This window comes from Polypterus senegalus, chromosome 16 (assembly GCF_016835505.1).
Source record: "Polypterus senegalus isolate Bchr_013 chromosome 16, ASM1683550v1, whole genome shotgun sequence".
Lineage (NCBI taxonomy): Eukaryota > Metazoa > Chordata > Cladistia > Polypteriformes > Polypteridae > Polypterus > Polypterus senegalus.
In genome coordinates this window covers 82878609-82902899 of record NC_053169.1, presented here as the reverse complement: position 1 = coordinate 82902899, position 24291 = coordinate 82878609, and the positions used below count along the sequence as shown (strand labels likewise).

Sequence of the window (24291 nt, the reverse complement as noted above, 5' to 3'; positions counted from 1 at the left end):
ACAATGTTAGTATTTCAGATGCAGCACAATACCAGTTTTTTTTAGGACATTCCAGTCTGACCATTTGCTCTGGACAAATTTTTTAATATGCAGGAGTTCATGACGAGAGTATTTCAGCATGATAGAAATGATCTATTATCCAACAGTAGTAGAGCATACTTAAGCAACTGTTTCACTAGAGGACGCTGTCGCTCCTCAAACCCCACTGACAAAGTAAAAGCACCAGAAATATTTTCATTTCTTTTCTTCTTAAATAAATTGCGCCTTCAAAGAACCTCCACCACCACAATACACAATAATACAATTCAATAAATCAATCCTCCTTTTCTCCCAGAATCTCTGTCACACTACCTCCCAACTCTGGCTCAGCTTGCTGGATTTCCCATAGTCTTTTAAATAGTCCTTGACCCGGAAGTGCTTCTGTCCTTCTGTCCATGTGATTTAATACCACTTCCGAGTCAAATGAAGACATATTTTTTTCTTCAGCCCAGAAGTACTTCTGTTCTTCCATTCCTGTGACTTGGGATTACTTCCGGGCTTCAGGGAAAATCAAAATCCCTGTTTCTCCCTGCAGCGTCACACAATGGCACCCACGGCACCCAGCAGGGCTGTGAAGCCGAACTCCATCTCCCATTGTGCCCTGCGAGGTCCGGGGCATCTCCATGCTGCAGGGAAGACGCCATCTAGTGTCCTGGATGTGTCGGCCGGGATGAGCTGCCGGCCGTCCATCACACAGCGCAGTACAGTGGAAAAGGTGAGATGGGTGAGGTGGGGTGGCACAAATAAGCGGCGAAACCAACACAGCAAGAATCCAGTACAAGCTAAGATTGATGCCACTGGAGTAGTGATCCATTAAAAAGTAGGGGTTATTAAAAGATGCATATGAAAATAATTACCAAAATTAAAAGTTCCAACATGTAACATTAGCACCGCCAGCCAGGTTGGTGTGAACATTAGTTCACTTCTTCAGTTGAAGAGTATATTAGAAGGCATTGACAACGATCCAGTACATCCAATATATTTAAGAAGACAGAACATTCCCAATTCCTAGATCTCCAAGTTGCAAAGACAAATGTTCACAAATCAGGCAGCAGTGGGCAATTTAAAATAAAGTTTCATCTAGTTTTCATCAAAAAGATTCATATTGGTTGCCCCTGAGGCTGCGATCTGAGTCAAGTCAAGGTCCATGAAAATAAATCCAAATTCATTACAAAAAGTAATCAATTACATCCATGAACTATACATAAAGTAAGGACAAGTGAAAGTAGTGCAAAAAGTGAAAGGTTTAGCATGAATTTTAACAAAAAAAAGTTGTTTTATAGGGAGGAGTGTGCTGGTGTTCTCTCTGTGTTGATTAAATAGTAATAATAATAGTAGCCTTAGGTATGGTAACGTGGTGCTAATATAACATTAATTGTCTGTAAGCAGATTAACAAAGTGTAAATATTTACTTATTGTAAATTGATTAGAATTAAATATATTTTAAGTTTTACAATACAGGATGTCAGTCATCGTCACAGTATATCACACATAGCATCATTGTCCATTAAAATGTCTGGTAGATCAGCTCCATACCATAATACCATTCTCACATAGCATATAGCTATTTGCCTACCTGTTTTAAATAATACTGTTTGCAGATATTATGCAGTCAGTACATGAGAAGGGCAAGTGTAACTAATAAAGTGACCATTTTTCTATTATTACAAAGGAAAATATTTTGCCCACGTTCAAAATTGGACATTTTTTATTCAGATATGGATTGTCTCATTGTTCAGACTACATTTTCAAGTCTGCTTCTTATTTGCCCTCCCTTTAGAACCAGAACCCAAATATCATTGTCTTAGCCCTCAGCATTTTTAGTCATGATCTAGATTTTAAGCTTACTTTTATTTTTATATTTTTTTTTGCATTCATTTTTTATCCATAATTCATACACCCATGATCCTTCATACTGAATAAGGTACAAAGCATTTCCTTCTGTGACTTATAAGAAACTCTTAATGTGTGTATTGTATTTTAACTTGCTTTCCTTTGGAGGCAGGGAATTGTCAAGTAAGTACCTTCACATGAAACACTGGGTATGCATTTCTTAGTATTCCTTTCTACAGTAATCTTTTTAAAAAATAGCTTTACCTTATTTGTAGTACTTTTGAGGATTTACATACAGTTAATTAAAATACAGCCAATGTCCGTTTACTACAATAATTGTGCATGTGTTTTGGGTCTGCTCTCATCTGGCAGCTTCAGATCATTTGGTTCAGTTGTCAATACGGAAATATTATTTTAGAATTGAATTATTTCCAGTGCTGTCCAACTTGTGCACATTTTTGTCTTTATTATTTTAATTATCAAATCTAAATTTTGTGATACCAAATGAGAGGATGATGTTAACTGGACATTCATCTATTTTTGACACATGATGTCTGTTTTAAAATCTAAAATGTCTTAGAAAATGTAAAAGTATTAATGTATGGTTGTTAATTTTATTTAAAGTCTTGTTTGCTTTATGTATACATTCTTTTTATATTAAGTGAAATACTACATTTAGAATATCTATCATAAAAGTTTGAGTGAATGTTTTTTCTGATATTTTTATGAAGCATAATAAAACAATAAGCCGTGTGTGATGTTCTATGATCTTGTGTTCCGTTTTTCTTTAGTATAATTAGTAAAGGAGTCCACTATACATTTATAGTAATATAAGTAATTTGCTTTGTCTATAATTAATACAGTGGCAAACATTTTAAAACAAATAGTAATTATGTTAATATCATAAATAGCTGCACATAAAGTTAGAATGTGAAATTTTAGTACAAATATCATTTAAGTAGTAACATTTCTGAATTTGAATATGCAAATATAAGTAAATTAGATTTTAAAATATAAATGCTTTGTATTTAGTTTGAAAATAGTTACATACTATGTTTTTTAAATAGATTACTTTTTTGTCACTTAGTTAACATTTTTTGTTTAAAAGTGTTTTCAGTGATTTAATCTTAAATGTGCAGTTCAACAAGCAGGTAGCCTCGTGACTTCTTATTATTAGTATTTCACATTGTAGTACTATTTAAATAGATACATGACATCTTGAATTTGTGTATCCAATAATTTACCTTAAGAAATTTGAACATTGGTACCTGTTTTCAACCAGCACATAATGTAAACTTAATTCAGTAGCCCTTTTAAATGTAATTTATGTAATGATATTTTGTACATACTGTATGATTGTAGAGAGTTATAAAATACTTTTGATATATGTATCCAACATTGCTTTTGTATTCGATTAATTATTATTGCATTACCTTTGAAAATTGTGCTTTGTGTGATACCACAGTTAAATAATATGAAGATTATTAATATATCTTTATTATATCTATATTAATTATATCTATATTAATATATCTTTGTTTAGATGATACGCTAAAAAACAATACCAGACATCAAGTGATTCCCATATCTTCTGAAAAATAATAAGTGACAATAAAAAATTGGCCTTTCCCTGATATTTAACAATATCACTTCAGGTTTTGGAACAGGCATGAAAAAATCATGATGCTACTTGCTCTTTCCAGGCAATATGGATTTCTAACAGCTTTGACAATTAACTATACATCTTATTTTTCGAGTATTTTTAAAGCATTATTCCCAAGCTTTATGAGCTGTCAGCAGAATCTCTCCAGAAACAGAGGTAATAAACACATAACTGTTTACTGAATTCAAATCCTCATTGCCAAGACTTAATTTCTACCCTTTACTCTAGATTGCTTGCAGCTTTATTTTGCATTTGATGAAAATAATTGATATTTTCAAAGTGCAAAAGTCTTTCTTTTTTTGGCTTTATGCTGGCTTTCATTGAAGGATTACTTGGCAGAGATAGATATTGAGCGTCTTCGGTGTTTTTGAAAGCATGCCTCTGCTTGGAGTTCGTTTTTTTTGGACCAGGGAGCATTTCATTCTCTGACACTTCCTATGTCTTTCAGGTTACCTGCAACATTGCTAAGCTGTGTGTTGTGATGTGCTACGCTCTCTTTGATTGAGAATCTTACTTTTGAGCAAAGCTGGGGTCAAACATGAGCTTCTAATCCCATACCCGAGCCTGTTACCCTAAAGGATATTGTTTTTGAAGGAAATCTTTTATTGTCACATATACGTATTTAACTTACAAATTAATAATAAACTTCATTTTAAGAAACTGGCAAATATTGCATACCTCCTTCAATATTAATCCTAGCAAATAATAACCTCTTAAGTATAATATGTAAGGAAAGGACTGCAGCATGGTATACAGGTCTATAATCTTTTTTTGGCTACACTCACCTTGAAGCATTGACACGCTTCTTTCTTCCTATCCCGTAGGCGCTTTAGTACACAGTTTGCCAAGTGATGCCAGGGTATGAGACTTCAATTTGTAGACTGGTGCACTCTTTCTTTTTATAAATTCTTTTGCTAGCATGCTTGAAAAGCATGGTTTGTACTACACAAGAATGACAACAAATCTAAAGGTTGCTTGTGCATGACTTAAAGGAAATCTTCATTCTTTTGACTTAACTACTAAATTTTCTACTTGGCTTTATTTGCTGCTTCAAAGAGGATCCAGGTAAATGTCTCGCTCTTTGTGTGATGTATTTTAATGTCTGATTGCCTCGATATACCATATATATATATTTGTACTCAAACCTCAGATGCTTTTGTTCATTTGTTTTTTTTGTTTTTTTGAATAAGGAAAAAGTAATTGTTCATTCCACCTCACAAACTGACATCTTAATTCCGGAGGAGAAGGTCATTTGTGAACAATATGTGCAGTACGGTGTAATGAAATTACAGTAGGAAAACATGGAAAGCTGTTAAATCCTCGTTTAAAAGTTTACAAATGTTAGGCATGACTTAAAAATGAATACCTCGCACTAAAACGTGGAACCAGTTTACTACTTTAATATACATACAATATGCACATAGATTAAACAGTTGTGTTGTTTCATCATTATGGAAATCATTCTGAACTCTGTTCACAGTATTATTTGCTGCTGATAATGCAGTATTCACATAATTCATTGTTCTGGCATAAATCGTACTGAGGGTAGGATGTTTTCTGCTATTGTAAAGCTGAAATGCTGTAAAGCTGGTAATAAAGTGGCCCAGTTTGCTTAAAAATGACTTGTACAACCAGTGTTAAGCTTCTTTCCATAGTCACTAGAGGTGACTGACAAACATCGATGATGGAACGCCACGCCATAAAATCAGCTGTTTTGGTTGTGTGCCCTTCAGGAATGTTGCACCATCATTGCTGTCAGTCTTACAACTGAAGTAAGAAGGTGGTGTCACCGCTGACAAGAACTCATTGCCAGTTCAAGCAATTTAGACTGCTGGAGACCAGTCCTGATAAGCTCAGCTATAGTCATAAATGGAGTTCCAATTTTGCAAGTGTTTGCCCATAGTCTATAAGATGTTAACGTAGGTGCTGTAATGGCCTGTTGTATGACCCACTGGTTTTCCCATAGAGTTGATTTCTAACTTAGGTCCATATTACGACAGTTTTTATTGCATGTTTATATCCATATGGCCAGCATGTATCTTGGTGCCTCAGGCTGGCAATGTAGTTTTACATCAATTACTGGTTAAGCCTTCAGCCTTCAACAAACTCATTTAATATGTACTTTTATATGTAATTTAGTATGACAGATGAACACATTGTTGAAACATTTTTCCTGAAGTCAACATGGTGATCTTCAAGTTCAGCCCTCTAGTGGTGGTCCTCGGTGTACTGAATATGCAAACTTAATCATTCCTTTACTTGACAAATTTCATCTACCACGCTAATTTTCATATAAATTTGAAACACGACCTCTGGGCAGAGCCACAGAGAGAATTTATGTCATTTTTTTCATATGTTATTCTGTATTACTGTAAAATATTGTGTATATATATATATTGTGATATGGACGCTATATAGTGCCCGACCCGACACAGACTCGCACTGAGGCATGTGTAAAAAACACAAACAGACTTTATTTTCTTCACCTGTGGGGCACGTCTTCCCCGTGAACCCCACAGGCAATACACAGTCCCAAAAGCACTTAACACAATCACTTTCTCTTCCTCTTTGGCACCACCACTCCTCTCAAGCAACCTTGTCCTCCTCCACCCAACTCTGGCCACTGAGTGGTGGTGAATCGCCCCTTTTATAGCCCTCCCGGAAGTGTTCTAGGTGCTTGACCACCTGGTCCCAATTGCACTTCCGGTTTTGGGCTGAAGATTTATCCAGCCGGGCTGTGGAATCCAGGCCGCACCCCTTAGCGGCCACCCCAGCTCCCAACCAGGCTGTGGAGGACTCCATCTCCCATGGAACCCTGTGGGAGGTTGGGGAATCACTGTTGGTCAGGGAGGCTATGTGTGTGCGTGTGTGTATGTGTATATATATATATATATATATATATATATATATATATATATATATATATATATATATATATATATATATATATATATATATATATACATACAGTGGTGTGAAAAACTATTTGCCCCTTCCTGATTTCTTATTCTTTTGCATGTTTGTCACACAAAATGTTTCTGATCATCAAACACATTTAACCATTAGTCAAATATAACACAAGTAAACACAAAATGTAGTTTTTAAATGATAGTTTTTATTATTTAAGGAGAAAAAAAATCCAAACCTACATGGCCCTATGTAAAAAAGTAATTGCCCCCTGTTAAAAAATAACCTAACTGTGGTGTATCACACCTGAGTTCAATTTCCGTAGCCACCCCCAGGCCTGATTACTGCCACACCTGTTTCAATCAAGAAATCACTTAAATAGGAGCTGCCTGACACAGAGAAGTAGACCAAAAGCACCTCAAAAGCTAGACATCATGCCAAGATCCAAAGAAATTCAGGAACAAATGAGAACAGAAGTAATTGAGATCTATCAGTCTGGTAAAGGTTATAAAGCCATTTCTAAAGCTTTGGGACTCCAGTGAACCACAGTGAGAGCCATTATCCACAAATGGCAAAAACATGGAACAGTGGTGAACCTTCCCAGGAGTGGCGGCCGACCAAAATTACCCCAAGAGCGTAGAGACGACTCATCCGAGAGGTCACAAAAGACCCCAGGACAACGTCTAAAGAACTGCAGGCCTCACTTGCCTCAATTAAGGTCAGTGTTCACGACTCCACCATAAGAAAGAGACTTGGCAAAAACAGCCTGCATGGCAGATTTCCAAGACGCAAACCACTGTTAAGCAAAAAGAACATTAGGGCTCGTCTCAATTTTGCTAAGAAACATCTCAATGATTGCCAAGACTTTTGGGAAAATACCTTGTGGACTGATGAGACAAAAGTTGAACTTTTGGAAGGCAAATGTCCCGTTACATCTGGCGTAAAAGGAACACAGCATTTCAGAAAAGAACATCATACCAACAGTAAAATATGGTGGTGGTAGTGTGATGGTCTGGGGTTGTTTTGCTGCTTCAGGACCTGGAAGGCTTGCTGTGATAGATGGAACCATGAATTCTACTGTCTACCAAAAAATCCTGAAGGAGAATGTCCGGCCATCTGTTCGTCAACTCAAGCTGAAGTGATCTTGGGTGCTGCAACAGGACAATGACCCAAAACACACCAGCAAATCCACCTCTGAATGGCTGAAGAAAAACAAGATGAAGACTTTGGAGTGGCCTAGTCAAAGTCCTGACCTGAATCCAATTGAGATGCTATGGCATGACCTTTAAAAGGCGGTTCATGCTAGAAAACCCTCAAATAAAGCTGAATTACAACAATTCTGCAAAGATGAGTGGGCCAAAATTCCTCCAGAGCGCTGTAAAAGACTCATTGCAAGTTATCGCAAACACTTGATTGCAGTTATTGCTGCTAAGGGTGGCCCAACCAGTTATTAGGTTCAGGGGGCAATTACTTTCTCACACAGGGCCATGAAGGTTCGGATTTTTTTTCTCCCTAAATAATAAAAACCATCATTTAAAAACTGCATTTTGTGTTTACTTGTGTTATATTTGACTAATGGTTAAATGTGTTTGATGATCAGAAACATTTTGTGTGACAAACATGCAAAAGAATAAGAAATCAGGAAGGGGGCAAATAGTTTTTCACACCACTGTATATATATTGTCAGGGATGCCAGGGGCAACGACCCGGCCGGGACGCCGTGAGGGACCGGAAAAGGGTCAGAGCCCACCCTGGATCACGTGGGGGCCGCCTTCCTGGTTGCTCTGGGGGCCACGGGTACAGGGAATGGAAGCTCCACCCTGTAGAGGCCCGTGGTCACCGCCAGGAGGCACCCCAATGCCTTGGGGACCTGTTACGCCAGCTCTTCCTCCACACCAGGAAGTGCTGGGGGAAGATTTAGGATGGCACCCGGAGAGCTGTCGGGAGGACAGCCAGCACTTCCGCCATGCTGGGGTGTGGCCAGAGGAGGAATGCCGGGAACACCTGGAGCTCATCCGGGGACTGTATAAAAGGGGCCGTCTCCATTCATTCGAGGCTAGAGTTGGGTGGAAGAAGGACAAGGCAAGAAAGGAGAGTGGAGGCGGCCCGAGAAGAAGGCATTTGTGGCCAGGACTGTGATTGTTGGGGTAATTGTGCACTAAATGGACTGAGTCTGTGTGACTTCATTGTTGTAAATAGTTTGTAAATAAACGTGTGGTGGTGATTAAGAACATGTCCGCCTGTCTGTGTCCAGGTCGGCTCCACAATATATATACACTCACCTAAAGGATTATTAGGAACACCTGTTCAATTTCTCATTAATGCGATTATCTAATCAACCAATCACATGGCAGTTGCTTCAATGCATTTAGGGGTGTAGTCCTGGTCAAGACAATCTCCTGAACTCCAAACTGAATGTCAGAATGGGAAAGAAAGGTGATTTAAGCAATTTTGAGCGTGGCATGGTTGTTGGTGCCAGACAGGCCAGTCTGAGTATTTCACAATCTGCTCAGTTACTGGGATTTTCACACACAACCATTTCTAGGGTTTACAAAGAATGGTGTGAAAAGGGAAAAACATCCAGTATGCGGCAGTCCTGTGGGCGAAAATGCCTTGTTGATGCTAGAGGTCAGAGGAGAATGGGCCGACTGATTCAAGCTGATAGAAGAGCAACTTTGACTGAAATAACCACTCGTTACAACCAAGGTATGCAGCAAAGCATTTGTGAAGCCACAACACGCACAACCTTGAGGAGGATTGGCTATAACAGCAAAAGACCCCACCAGGTACCACTCATCTCCAATACAAATAGGAAAAAGAGGCTACAATTTGCACAAGCTCACCAAAATTGGACAGTTGAAGACTGTAAAAATGTTGCCTGGTCTGATGAGTCTCGATTTCTGTTGAGACATTCAAATGGTAGAGTCAGAATTTAGCGTAAACAGAATGAGAACATGGATCCATCATGCCTTGTTACCACTGTGCAGGCTGGTGGTGGTGGTGTAATGGTGTGGGGATGTTTTCTTGGCACACTTTAGGCCCCTTAGTGCCAATTGGGCATCGTTTAAATGCCACGGGCTACCTGAGCATTGTTTCTGACCATGTCCATCCCTTCATGACCACCATGTACCCATCCTCTGATGGCTACTTCCAGCAGGATAATGCACCATGTCACAAAGCTTGAATCATTTCAAATTGGTTTCTTGAACATGACAATGAGTTCACTGTACTAAAATGGCCCCCGCAGTCACCAGATCTCAACCCAATAGAGCATCTTTGGGATGTGGTGGAACGGGAGCTTCGTGCCCTGGATGTGCATCCCACAAATCTCCATCAACTGCAAGATGCTATCCTATCAATATGGGCCAACATTTCTAAAGAATGCTTTCAGCACATTGTTGAATCAATGCCATGTAGAATTAAGGCAGTTCTGAGGGCGAAAGGGGGTCAAACACCGTATTAGTATTAGGTGTTCCTAATAATCCTTTAGGTGAGTGTATATTTATATACATATTTATATGTGTGTATATATTTATGTATATATATATATATATATATATATATATATATATATATATATATATATATATAGGTTTGTATTTTTTTTCTCCTAAATAATAAAAACCATCATTTAAAAACTGCATTTTGTGTTTACTTGTGTTATATTTGACTAATGGTTAAATGTGTTCGATGATCAGAAACATTTTGTGTGACAAACATGCAAAAGAATAAGAAATCAGGAAGGGGGCAAATAGTTTTTCACACCACTGTATATACTGTATATGGCAACAGGAGCAAGCAGCATGTCACATTAAACAAGGAGCTTCTGTTAACCACAGGAAATCCATTGTAGCAAAAGTTTACAGTAACTTTAGTCCACATGGACATCCTGGTCTAGTTCAGTTTCATATTTTGCAGCTACTGATAGGTTACTTTCTAATGAGATGAACGTCACATTTCAGTACAAAAATACCTCCGGCTTTGAATTTTACTTCACAGACTTAACTGATTTTAACTGTATTGACTGTCTGCTGTTTTCAAAGTGGGCCTTAGTGAAAGGCACTATAGTTTCAATATTAAGACTGTGTCCTCTTGTCTTTTGAGCTTTGAACTGGTTGTAGGAACATTACAGTAACAATGCTAGGAATAAAGATTTTGAAGAGAACAGGCTATTCAGCTCAACCCAACTTGTCAAATGAATTGTGCAGAATGCAAAGCACGGAGTGTGCGAAAAAACTGCTACTTCTCATCACTCTTTTTGATGGGGATGGTAAGTGGGCGATAGTTCACACCTTAGTTCCAATAAATAAAGCCCAATTGAACGTAGATCATGCAACAGGACAATGGTGTAAAACACACAAGCAGACAAATGACAGATAAGTGAGAAAGCGACAATGTGAGGCTTTGCAGTTTTGAAAGGACTTAACGACAGCCATTCATATGAAAAAGTGAAGAATTAGAGGAGTGTGCCAGAGATGCTGAGAACTAATATGCTGGACGGATGAATTGTTTAAGGAAATGTTATTTCAGTGTATTAATAAAGGAGTTTTTAACACAGTTATTGAATTGGGATTTCAGATTATACATAATAAAATACAAACAGTTTAGAAGTTTTGTTTTTTTTTTTTTTTTGTAAAATCAGTTTACATTCACTTTCTGTAAGGGCTCATTTATACTTCACGCTCAGAACGCGTACGCGTCCGCATCATGGCTGCCACTCGTTTCCAGCGTTCATTTCATGCGTCCTCTGAGCAGGTCCTCAGAAATTAACGCGACGCGTGCGCGAGTTGCAGTACCAGCAAAAACTCGGGGGGCGCAGTGTGCTAAAAGTCGGAACGTGACGTCAGAGTCTCTGTTTACTATCTACATGTGACAGCAAGCCTCTATGGAGATCCTTCGGGGATCGATGTGCGCGCTTTGCTGTTTGATGAATGGTTCAAAGTGGTGAACCAAAATGCCGACATACAGATGCATTCGTGGTGCTTTTATATTCAAGCGTCGCATATTCCCGATCGTAATGACACGATACATTTTAAAAGTCTCACATACCATCTTTTGTGTCGTCTTTTTAAATTTTTTATTTTTGCAACTTAACAACAGCAACATCATGCATAGCGTTATATTTGAACCACTGAGAAAAAAATAAAGGACACGGTGAAAACGTGTATTTTGTGATTAAAGTGGAAATTTTGGCTTTAATCTCGAAATGTCCACTTTAACCTCGTAGTTTACTTTATCATTAAAGCAGACCATCGTAAACGTCATCCCAGTTTTTAATCGCTATGAGCTTCTTGGACCTGACAGCTGCGGCAAGCAGCAAAAGATCACCACACAGAACACATTAAATGTCTGATATTCCAACTCTCTGCACATTTAGAATCTTTAGATTCATACTTGATATCACTTTCATGATGAAATGCATTAAAGTGTGTATGTTACATTTTACATATAATTTCATTTAAATAATGAATACTGTTAATAATTACACACATGGGGGTGACACGGTGGCGGAGCAATAGCACTGCTGTCTCGCAGGGAGTTACGTGGCTGGTATTTCCTGCTTGTATTCCACACTGTGCTCCGCTTTCCTTCCAAAGATAAGCAGATTTGGGGATTTGGTGCCGCTAAAATGACGCGAGTGTATGTGTGCTTGTATTCACCTTGCGATGAGCGGAGACTTCGTCCAGGGATTGTTTCTCAGTCGTGCCCAATGCTTGTTGGAATGGACACATCCCTGGATTGATGGATTTAATCAATAAACATCCTTTTCACAGATATTGCGGTAAGGTGTTATCGGAATTTAATAGGTGATTTAGGCAATTCACAACACAGAGAAGCCGAACATGTTCTCACCGTGATAATATCTCACACTGCCACCTGGTGGACTCCTCCAGATTTACGTAAAGTACGCTCGCAAGTATAAACACTTCAACGCTTGCGTAGCAGGAGTGTCCGCTGCAGCATGCATCGCGTCGCGTGAAGTATAAATGAGCCCTTGGGGCCTTTAGAAGACAGGCTGTGACTATCTGGGTTATTTTAAGGAACTGTATACTCCTGTTTTCCAAATATTATGAACTAAATCTTGTTGTTCATCTGAAGAAATAGCCAGTAGTTAGATATTTGTCAAGCTTTGATTTGTGTAATTAATGTATGTTTGATGTGCTGTCCATTCTAATGCTACTACCTTAAAGGCTATACTAGCACAGAGCACACCGTTTACCTCAAAAAGGCACAAATCAACCTGCTGGACATCATGAGTGAGCTTCTGTCCCTTTTAACTGGTGCTAGGTAGGCCCATCCCCTTACTAGTCGTCTTTCTTTCGCTCATTTGTTTTCTAGCAAAATCTTCTCTTTTTCACTAGAAAATCTTGGTTTTTGTGACAGCCTGAGCCTCTGCCATTCATTTTTAAAGGATTTGTTTGCTCCTGTACACCAAAAACAAAGGAAATTTACACAAACAAGTGTAAATTCAATTTTATGAAACTGCATATTAACTGCTGTATTAATTTTCCCATTAAATGTTAAAATAATCTTTTATATTTTTTAAATGGTACCAGTAAGTACTGGAAAGTACTTTCTTATATAATATGCTACCGTGGCTGTTTGTTTGTCTGTCCAGGATTTTAAATCACGTGTAGCTCGTAAACCATTTGACCTATTGACCTGAAATTTGGTACACATATACAACGTGGTGCCTACTATCCGGTTTTGGGGTGACGATTGACCTCCAAGGTTATTCCTCTTTTTATTTTTATTTTATGTTATTGTAGAATTAACTCTCAGCAGTAAGCATACGGCCTCCGTTCTTATCCCTCCCACCTTCGCCATCACTACGTCTACCTCTTCATATCTTAAATCATTCTTGAGGCAGATCGAAGACTTCAGTGCCAGCTTAAGTGAAAAATTAAGGAAATTGTACTAAGTAGCTGCAACACAAACACTGACTTAATCAGTTTTAATTAACGCGAAATGATGCCGACGAAAGAAGAGAAGCAGCGGGCCGCTAGGGTGGAGAAAAGAAGAGCCGCTCAGGAAGCAGCAAGCGCATCAACCTCTGAGCAAACGAATGCTAAACGTACAGAGAAAGAGGAAGAAAACTAGGAATGCTCAAGTCAAGTGTATTCACTGCACGCCATCGTGCAGTACGCCATTACTGTTTTCCCAATATTTCAGGTATCTGGGTTGCAAACAACACAGTGCATATTGTATGTTCTGAACCGTGGAATTAACATGCTGCAGTATGTTTTCCTACAAGCAATTAACATGTTATTTATTTTCGAAAGTTCATGTGGTACCGTAGAAATTAAATTATGCTGAATGCTTGACAAATTATTATAAACTTTAAATCTGTCATGAAAGATTTAAAGTTTTTACAGATATTCTTCTGTAGCCTTGTATGCATTTTTCATGTCCACTGTATAGTTTAAAAGCCAATTCCTTAATTAAAATTATGATAATGTATATGTTGGTAATGTTTTTTTAAGGGTTGCGCCAAAATGTAAGGATCATATTAATCTTAGGATTTAATAAAGATCAAATTGATAATGATTAGACTATAATTAATTATATGTACAGTACTTTATTGACTGCTCTACAAACTTCCCATCCTCATGAAAGCTTTTTTCACACTGTTCTGTGATTCAACACTGCTGCCTGGACAGTTTGTCTTTGTCTTTGTCGCTGTCACTAGAGGCAGCTAATGACGACTGGGTCTGCTGTGGTGATGTCTGTATTCCATCGTCTTTAACTATGCCTGATACTGAATTGTCACATTCAATACAGTTGTCTTCATATGCATGTTGAAAGCTGCATGAATGTTATCTGCGAGGATTTCTTTCTTCATAAGAAAGTAAATCACCAATCAGGGTTGAAATGACAAGTCTTTGTCTTCCCATTCTAAAAATGTAATGGAAGCATGTGTAAGACAATAGTTATAAGTACTAGTCAGAATAACGTACATTTCAATATTGACAGGAACTTGTTTGGCAATTCGAATAAGCTTATTTATTTTTAAAATGACACTGGTTCTCTTCCCGTGTTTATATAACATACAGAGAATGCACAAAGTGTGCATGCTCCCTTAGACTTTTATATTTTTTTTACTCTGTTGTACTATACCCTTTGAATGGATAAAATTGGAATTTTCTGCCACTTATCAGAAAAAAATATATTAACATTAAAAGCTAATTTCTTAAGATCATTCTAAATTGCAAATCAAATACAGAAAATGGGGTGGCACGGTGGCACAGTGGTAGCGCTGCTGCCTCACAGTAAACAGACCAAGGTTCACTTCCCGGGTCCTCCCTGCGTGGAGTTTGCATGTTCTCCCCTTGTCTGTGTGGGTTTCCTCCCACAGTCCAAAGACATGCCGGTTAGGTGGATTGGTGATTCTAAATTGGCCCTAGTGTGTGTTTGTTGGGTTTGTGTGTGTCCTGAGGTGGGTTGGCACCCTGCCTTGTGCCCTGTGTTGGCTGGGATTGGCTCCAGCAGACCCCCGTGATCCAGTGTTCGGATTCAGCGGGTTGGAAGATGGATGGATGGATACAGAAAATGACATAATTTAATTCAATTTTTGGAAAAGATGCCATCATCCAAAATGCTAGACATGAGTCACTTCAACTTTATGCATTAAAACACTGCAGCTTTTGCGTTAGTTGTCTTCTCAAAATTTCTTAAGCTAGATGAGAAATGCTAGTGAATTACAATTTTCTAGTTAATGTGAAAAGGGCGGCACGGTGGCGCAGTGGTAGCGCTGCTGCCTCGCAGTTAGGAGACCTGGGTTCGCTTCCCGGGTCCTCCCTGCGTGGAGTTTGCATGTTCTCCCCGTGTCTGCGTGGGTTTCCTCCGGGCGCTCCGGTTTCCTCCCACAGTCCAAAGACATGCTGGTTAGGTGGATTGGCGATTCTAAATTGGCCCTAGTGTGTGCTTGGTGTGTGGGTGTGTTTGTGTGTGTCCTGCGGTGGGTTGGCACCCTGCCTTGTGCCCTGTGTTGGCTGGGATTGGCTCCAGCAGACCCCCGTGACCCTGTATTTGGATTCAGCGGGTTAGAAAATGGATGGATGGATAGTTAATGTGAAATAATAGTGTTTCTTGCTTGAATTGAAATTTGGTTTCATCTCTCTTGCTGACACTTATCAGACTTTCCTCCAGATTTTCTGTCCACTTTGCTGAACATAGTTTGCTTTACATCTTCACAAATCTTGTAGACTGAGACCCACAGAGGTGGTATTGTGTCATTTTGGTTCTGCCAACATAAAGACTTTATGACATGGAATGCTACTAATGCTTACCGGTATTCCATATATAGTATTTTATTGTAAAGACCTCAAAGGTCATTAAGCAACTGTGGGTGTAAAGGAAACAGTCCTAATAAAATATGTTTGCATCCAGATGTGTAAAATCTTAAGCTATCTCAGGAGTGTCAAACGGAGATCTCAGTGGGCCATGATGGCTGCGTGTATTCATTACAGCCACTTTCTTAAGTAGTACCCAATCACTGTTGTTAATGAAACTGACTTCTTTAGTCTTAGTTAACTTATGATTCATTACCCATAATCGCTTCTTTTTTCCCTGACCAGCATCCAAACAATAATGAAATGCAAATGTCTATTTATCTATTCAGTATGGCTCGTTTTTGCTAACATCCACCAAGTGAGGTGTTCACAAGTGAGCAAGTGGATAACCTCCCAGAGGTAACAGGGACTACTAAGGAGGTACTGAGGGATTTGGAATTTGTAGAAAGAGAAATGCTGCTCAGATTAAATAAGCTGTAATCAAACAAATCACCAGGACCAGATAATATTCACCCTCGTGTTCTTAAGGAGGCTAGTGAGTACAGATATAAACCCTTGACACGTATTTTTAGGAAGTCACTATGCACTGGAGAGATTCTGAAGGACTGGAAAATGGCAAATATCATCCCATTATATAAAAAGGGTGACAGGGCAGATCCAAGCAACTATAGGCCAGTAAGCTTAACATGCATCACAGGAAAATTAATGGAAGGAATTATTAAAGATGAGATTAAACAACACATGGCAAGGACAGGAGTTATTCTGAACAGTCAGCATGGGTTGAGAAGAGGGAGGTCGTGTTTTACTAACAGCCTGGAATTGTATGAGGAGGCAACAAAAGGATACGATCAAAGTGGAGCTTATGATATTATTTATCTGGACTTTCAGAAAGCATTTGATAAGGTGCCACATGAGAGGTTGGTTTTTAGATGGGTGCAGAATTGGCTCAGATACAGGAAGTAGGGAGCGATGGTACAAGGAACCTCATCACAACTGGCCGATGTTAAGACCCCACAGGGGTCAATGCTAGGGCCGCTGCTATTTTTAATATATATAAATGATTTAGATAGGAATAGAAGTTACAAGCTGGTTAAGTTTGCAGGTGATACCAAGATAGGTGGATTAGCAGATAATTTGGAATCCGTTATATCATTACAGAAGGACTTGGATAGCGTACAGGCTTGGGCAGATTTGTGGCAGATGAAATTTAATGTCAGTAAATGTAAAGTATTACACATAGGAAGTAAAAATATTAGGTTTGAATGCACAATGGGCGGTCGGAAAATCGAGAGTACACCTTATGAGAAGGATTTAGGAGTCATAGTGGACTATAAACTATCAACTTTCCAACAGTGTTCAGAAGCCATTGAGAAGGAAAACAGTATGTTAGGTTATATAGCGCCTTGATGTGTGGAGTACAAGTTCGAGGAGGTTCTGCTCAACCTTTATAACGCACTGGTGAGGCCTCATCTGGAGTACTGTGTGCAGTTTTGGTCACCAGGCTACAAAAAGGACATAGCAGCACTTGAAAAGGTCCAGAGAAGAGCGACTAGGCTGATTCCAGGTCTACAGGGGTTGAATTATGAGGAAAGATTAAAAGAGCTGAGCCTTTACAGTTTAACGAAAAGAAGATCAAGAGGTAAAAAATTATTGAAATGTTTAAAATTATGAAGGGAATTATTCCAGTGGATCGAGACTGTTATTTTAAAATGAGTTCATCAAGAACACGGGGACACAGTTAGAAAATTGTTAAGAGTAAATTTCGCACAAACATTAGGAAGTTTTTCTTTACACAAAGAACGATAGACACTTGGAATAAGAGACCAAGTAGTGTGGTAGACAGTGTAAGAAAAAGAGACATGAGGCATGGCAGGGTTTGGGGCAGCCACCCGTTTAATTCGGTTTCCTGGCTGCAAAAGTAATCGGTTCAGCCGGAGGGCGGAAGTGATGTCGTCCTTGGTGCTGGAACCGGAAGTGATGTCGTCCTCGGGGCGGGGACCGGAACTGATGTGTCCCGCTTTGAGGTGTCAGCTCCTGGTGGGATTTCCTGGGAAAGACCTGTAGAGAACTCAGAAAAAGCGTTAGCGTACGGGGCAGATGTATAATCAGTCCTCTCTAAGCCCTTCAGCTGCCTCCCATGCACACGTGTGTGACAACAGTAAGACTTTACGGACTCTCAAAACTCAATCTGATGTTTTTTTGGAAGAAATAAGTGGATAAGACTAGCGAGCTTTGTCGGGCTGAATGGCCTGTTCTCGTCTAGATTGTTCTAATGTTCTTAAGTCAAAATGCAGCCCTGTGGTGTAGACTGATGGCCAGATATGCTTCACTGACCATATTGCAACTGTCTCTTGTTCTTGCAGAATCTTTCTGTAAGACATCTGAAAGATCAGACCATATCTAACAGAGTACGCGGCCCAACTCATCGTCTAGGCTTTGGTCTTTTCATGTCTGGACTACAGAAACTCTCCACTAGAAGAAGCCCCTGCATGTGCTGCCAAGTTGCTGTAGATAACTAAAAATGCATCAGCATGTCTTGTGTTTAACCAGCCAAGATGGGCAAATGTCACTCCTCTTCTCAGGTCGCTACTTTCACTCCCTGTAGCAGCATGCATTAAGTTAAAATCCTAGATGCTTGTCTATAGACTAGTCAGTGGGCCTGCACCTATGTATTTGAGGACATTTGTTAGAACTTCTGCTCCTTCTTCCCCACTCTTGTTCACTTTGACACTCATAAGATAATTGAGTGTTCGATACTTGCATAAGAAATTGTAAGATACCTTTATTGTCGCTGTACAGTACAATGAAGCATTGTTTGGAGCAAGCCCATAGATGCCCTAGGTAAAGGTATATAAAAGTAGACATTAAACTACAAGAAGTACAAACGTAAAAGTAAACATTAAACTATCAGAAGCACAGTTACTGTTAACAGTTCCAAATACACACCGAGTAAAAGTAAATATGTTTGCATAAATAGATAAATAATAAATGAAGTCACAGTAAGACTGACAGTCAATTTAATGGTCAGGAGGTCTACATGGGTCACGTATAATTGGGCGACTATGTGTGGCTAATACAAAACTTCGGTTCAATCAGCGTTCGATCGCTGAGCATTTAATTCAATTTGATTGCTTTGGGCTAAAAGCTGTTCTTCAGCCTGGGAGGTATCCTAAGTGTCAGGACTAGGCCGGTCAAGAAAAGCTGTCCTTCAACAACAACAACAACATTTATTTCTATAGCACATTTTCATACAAATAATGTCGCTCAAAGTGCTTTACATGATGAAGAAAGAGAAATAAAAGACAAAGTAAGAATTAGAATAAGACAACACTAATTAACATAGAATAAGAGTAAGGTCCGATGGCCAGGGAGGACAGAAAAAACAAAAAAAAACTCCAGACGGCTGAAGAGAAAATAAAATCTGCAGGGGTTCCAGGCTACGGGACCACCCAGTCCCCTCTGGGCATTCTACCTAACATAAATGAAACAGTCCTCTTTGTATTTAGGGTTCTCATGGAAGGACTTTATGATGATGGTCACGTAGACTTTTGGCTTTTAGTCCATCAATGTAGGAGTCACAGATGTTCAGTGTGACTTTGTGTGCATCTCAATACATCAGACAAGCATTTCTGAGAAAAACTTTACATGTGGTCAAAAAACTCCGTAGAGATCGGTGCATACAAGACCATAATGAATCACACTATGGGAAACGCAAATTGCCATTACTTATGTATGGCACAATGTTAGAAATACAAGCAGTATGAGAACAAAGTAATCACCAAAATAAAAAGTTAAAAGAACTCAAAGACTAAGCAATACTGAGTTGAACACACATCATTCTTATCATTAGACAAGGATCATGGTAGCAGGTGCTGTGAGGGTCTCTACTACTAAAGGAGACATGCCTCAGAGTGAATTTGCATGTCAAACTGAACATGTATGACAACAGGACTTTTTTAGAAATAATTGTATTTAACCTAAACTCACGGGAACCAACTTGGTGAGATACAAGCAGTTTTCGTTTTTTTCTTTAAATTCTAACAACAGTTTATTAACTTCGAATGTTTTTAGGTATGGCATTCCTAATTTCATTGATCACTTACAGCATCACTGATGTTCAGTGTTTGGGTAAAATTTCTTTCATTTCACTTTTATAAAAAAAAAAATACATTTTGATTTTGATTGCCTATTTAAATGCAGTAAGATCTCTTGCTGTAAATAAAGAGTTTTGAAATGGCTGACTGAGAAAGTCCAAGTTTCGTAGCAATTTGTTTTAATCTTGGACTGCTCTGTAAATGGTAGTTTTCTTCATAAAATGTATGATACAGATGAATTCATTTTTTACATTGTTATTTTATTAGAATTTTAATATTTGAAAATAATTCTGACGTGTACAGAAGTTTTTATGAATGCATTTAATTGTTAAATTTTTATTAAGATGTGCTTGCCATTGTTTAAATGGATGTGAGATATAATTTGATTTATTAGTCTGTCTTTTTTTTTTTTTCTAGAGTAGGTCCAGAGCAATAATGGCTGTCATATGTTATGGAGTGTTACCACTTACATACTCACAATCTAACTAGACGAATTATAATGCAGCTTTTTGGGTTTTGTATTGCAGTTTTACAGTCATTCCCAGATATGGCACACAGATGGATATCTTTAATAAATAAGTAATTGTATTAATATTAAGTTCTAAGAAAATTATATAAGTGCAACCTTTCTTGTGTAACTTGCTAAAAGCTTGAAATTATTATCAAAAAATTGCTGGCAGTAAATTCAAATCAAGGTGTTCAAAAACTTACTGAGTAATGAATAGATGAGAACAAGATCAACATTTCTGAGAAGTTCATTTCAACTCAATATATTATCCATTTCTGATTTAGATTTCCAACATTTTGTATTTGCAAAGTGACTTTTCCTATTATGTACTAGCATTCCAACCTGTAGGTGGGACTTTTTTTCCTGGTGCCTAATTATATTATAGGTCCACAAAAAAGCTCAATGTTATTCATGTAAATAAGATTAATTATGCTGAGTTTGCTACTTTTAGGCCTCCTGTCAGCAGAGCAGCCCCCCAACCTGAAAAGCTGCAAAAAAATAACATCACAAAGAAGAAGAAGCTAATCGAGGTCAGTACGAAGACCAGGGGTGTACCTATGAGTCAGTTATAATAGCAAAGCATGTTATGTAAAATTTAGAAAACGTATTATTTTGAAATATTTTTTTTGTAAACACTTGTTTTGTTTAGTTTTCCTTTGTTAACATTATTACTTGAAGTGTTACGTAAAATACTGTCATACTTTCACACCCTTATACTTGTATAACTACTACTACTACTACTACTACTACTACTACTACTACTACTACTACTACTACTAATAATAATAATAATAATAATTTTATAATGTTGAACTTTTATCATGCAGAATTTCTTTTGTCTAGTAATGCAAATACTCATTCATTTTTCACAAAAGCAACCTACGCATAATATATTACATTTACACATGACTGTGTATGTACCCCTACTATTTATTTTATTAAACTGATTTTTTTTTGGGGCGACATGGTGGTGCCTCGCCGTAATGAGACCTGTGGTTCGCTTCCCGTGTCCTATCTGCGTGGAGTTTGCATGTTCTCCCCGTGTCTGCTCGGGTTTCCTCCCACAGACCAAAGACATGCAGGTTAGGTGCATTGGTGATTCTAAATTGTCCATAGTGTGGGTGTGTGTGTGTGTGTGTGCGTGTGCCCTGCCCGGGGATTTGTTCCTGCCTTGCACCCTGTGTTGGCTGGGATTGGCTCCAGCAGACCCCCGTGACCCTGTAATTAAGATATAGCGGGTTGGATAATGGATGGATGGATGGATGATTTTTTTGGATGTGCAATCTTTAGCAGACCCTGCCAACACATTTTCCCTGTAGTTACTGGTCATTTCTTTATGGCTTTAATCCTTGGAAAATGCCTCAACTCACTGAAATTTCTGCATTTTGATGCTAGATCTATTATTTAAGGTCCTGCCACAATATCGTGGTTTGGGTTTGGACTTTTAGTAGGCCATTTCAAAACTCTAAATTTCTATTTTTAATTTCTCATACTGATTTGAACTCTCTGGTGTGTCTGAGATCATAACTTAGTGTATAATATAGTTGTACTTGAGCTTCAGCTAATAGAAGGGTGTTGTAATACAGACCAGAATTAATTCTTCTTTTAATAATGGCAAGTCGTTACAAATCTTCAAGTCATTATAAGAATCCATATTTTTTACCACAGCTATATTTGGTAGCTACTATAAAATTCTCATGGTGGAATGCAGTTTAAATTTTTGTACCCATCACTAAGCATTATCTCCATGGATGGACCAGTTTCACTGCTAGGAAATGTACCGTGGAATGTGTGACCCGACATTAGCGCGATAGACATATGAGCGCCGACAAAATAGCGCTGATTAAAACGCGGGGTCAAAATCGTGCCGACAAAATCGCGAAAGTTTCATTCAATATGAATTACTAGTTTAAAGCATATATAATAATGTTTATTTTAGAAGTCAATATTATGAGACGCGGCATGCCATCAGCACGGCACGCAGAGAGTCCTTAAGATCACGCCCTGCATATGTAGCAAGAATTGCAGCAAGACTTCTTGATAGTTGAGCGTATTTAGACTTGCTGGCTGCCTGACTGCTGGTAATTCTGCTTTGTATACGACGTGTTATGCCAACCCTCGACTGAGTTATTTGTTCGCGGCATGCCATCAGCAGTTATAACTGTTATAACCTAGCACATAATGTGTACATAATGCGCACGTACGCGTCCCACTCTCTTGGCCTCTCTCGCGATTTTGTCGGCGCGCATTTGTCGAAAACTAGTTAGCGGGTTTGTCGGCACTCATTTGTCCGTCGTGGTTTTGTCGGTGCTCATATGTCTATCACGCTTTTGTCTGTGAAGCATGGAATGTTAATTCTCTATACAGAACTGCCTCTAGCCACTGTGGCAGCAAAATAATAACAACCACAAACAGCAATCACACCATTTAGCTTGTTTTAAAGAATCTTTCAGATTCAAGAATACAATTCCACAATCCGTCTCTGCTGGGAAACTCCTTCCAAATATCAGCAGAGACAAATGCAACCATACGGTGCTCCAGCCATTATCTTCTTTCGGTCTACACAGCCTGTCAGTGTTTAGAGGGTGGAAGATGAAGATGATCTGCAATTCAGAAGTTGAGCAGGTCAGCAACTGTGTGATACTCCAGCATTTCTGGGGCTCAGCAGTTGGTGGGTTTCAAATGGCAGGTTGTGGTAACACTTCTTCTAATTTTAAGAGAGTGTTGTTTTGGTACAACAAACTTGTCGTGTTTATCTACCAGCTTTGCCCCCTTCAGCTGGGAAGAAAGGAATTTCTCTGTGTTTACCCAGGCCGAGACAAAGTAGTATAATAATAATATAATAATAATAATAAAAAGCAACGATGTATAATAAAGAGGAAAAGTCATAATAATATAACATAGAAATAAAATGTATTATTTGAGTGCAAAACACAGACCACAAGGGCATATTAAATATGGATTGAACTTCATGGATGCCTGGACCTTTTTTGTAGCTAGCAAGAGCATCTGACCATATGAAAAAACAGCAATGTGATAGTTTTCTATTTCTTATTTTGGAGAGACTTGTAAACATTAAAATATTATACAAGGCAATGATGTAAAACCATCAAACTAAAAATCTTTGTCATAATCCTTTAATTATTAAAGATCTTTTTAACTCTTTTTCAATAAAGTATTTGTTTTTAGGTAAAGTACACTTGGCTGTAAAAGAAGTTGGTGTCTAACTGATCACGTTCTATAAAGATAGATAGATAGATACTTTATTAATCCCAATGGGAAATTCACATAATAATGCATAACATCAAAACTGGCAACAACAAAGGAAAGGAAACAATAGACAGAATTAAATTTTAACTCTTTTAGGGCTGATGTCGACTTTTGTCGACAGCAGGATTGAGGTTGGATGTTGACTTTAGTTAACATCGAGGGTAATAATCCGCTGTAGACGTCGCCAAAACTCACCATCACGTTACCGGTAGACCCTCTTTGCTAGGAGGACTGTTAGACTCATTGACTTGACATCGAATACCTGTGTGTTTGTGTGTGTGTGTGTGTGTGTGTGTGTGTGTGTGTGTTTGTGAGGAGCGTAGAGTAAACAACGTCTAGAATGACATTGACATTGGGTAAAACAGCAAAGTGAATGTGCAAAGCAAAATCCTCTGTGGGCATTATTAATTTTTTTGCTTTTTGCATATTATTGCCGAATCGGACTCTGATTCGTCAAACTCCGATATTGATGCAAGTGATCTGGAAATCCAAAACGAAAGGAAGGTATCTGTTTCTTTTCCAGAAAGTGCCCTTCAAATTATTAATGGTTAGACAAACAGGTTTGTAGTAAATATGTAAGGAGTGTGACAGCAGATCTTTGAAAGCTAATGTTTAATGTTAAAGGCATATAGTGTTTGCTTTGTATGCTTTTTAAGAACCTGAGTTTTTGGGAAAAATATTCAG

The 24291-nt window shown here is 38.4% G+C and overlaps 1 protein-coding gene across 7 annotated transcripts in view; it reads left to right on the top strand.

Annotated features, from left to right (window-relative positions):
- Positions 1-24291, top strand: part of LOC120516269 (echinoderm microtubule-associated protein-like 6) — a 347341-nt gene that overhangs the window by 265939 nt on the left and 57111 nt on the right. For 2 of the 7 annotated variants that reach the window (XM_039737816.1, XM_039737819.1), the window contains exons 28-30: positions 2041-2055; positions 4592-4600; positions 20789-20867. In XM_039737816.1, coding sequence (XP_039593750.1) covers positions 2041-2055; positions 4592-4600; positions 20789-20867 — 103 coding nt within the window. Of the gene's footprint in view, positions 1-2040; positions 2056-4359; positions 4395-4591; positions 4601-20788; positions 20868-24291 lie in introns of those variants that run through there. The other 5 variants (XM_039737818.1, XM_039737822.1, XM_039737820.1 and 2 more) reach the window with 4 other exon arrangements.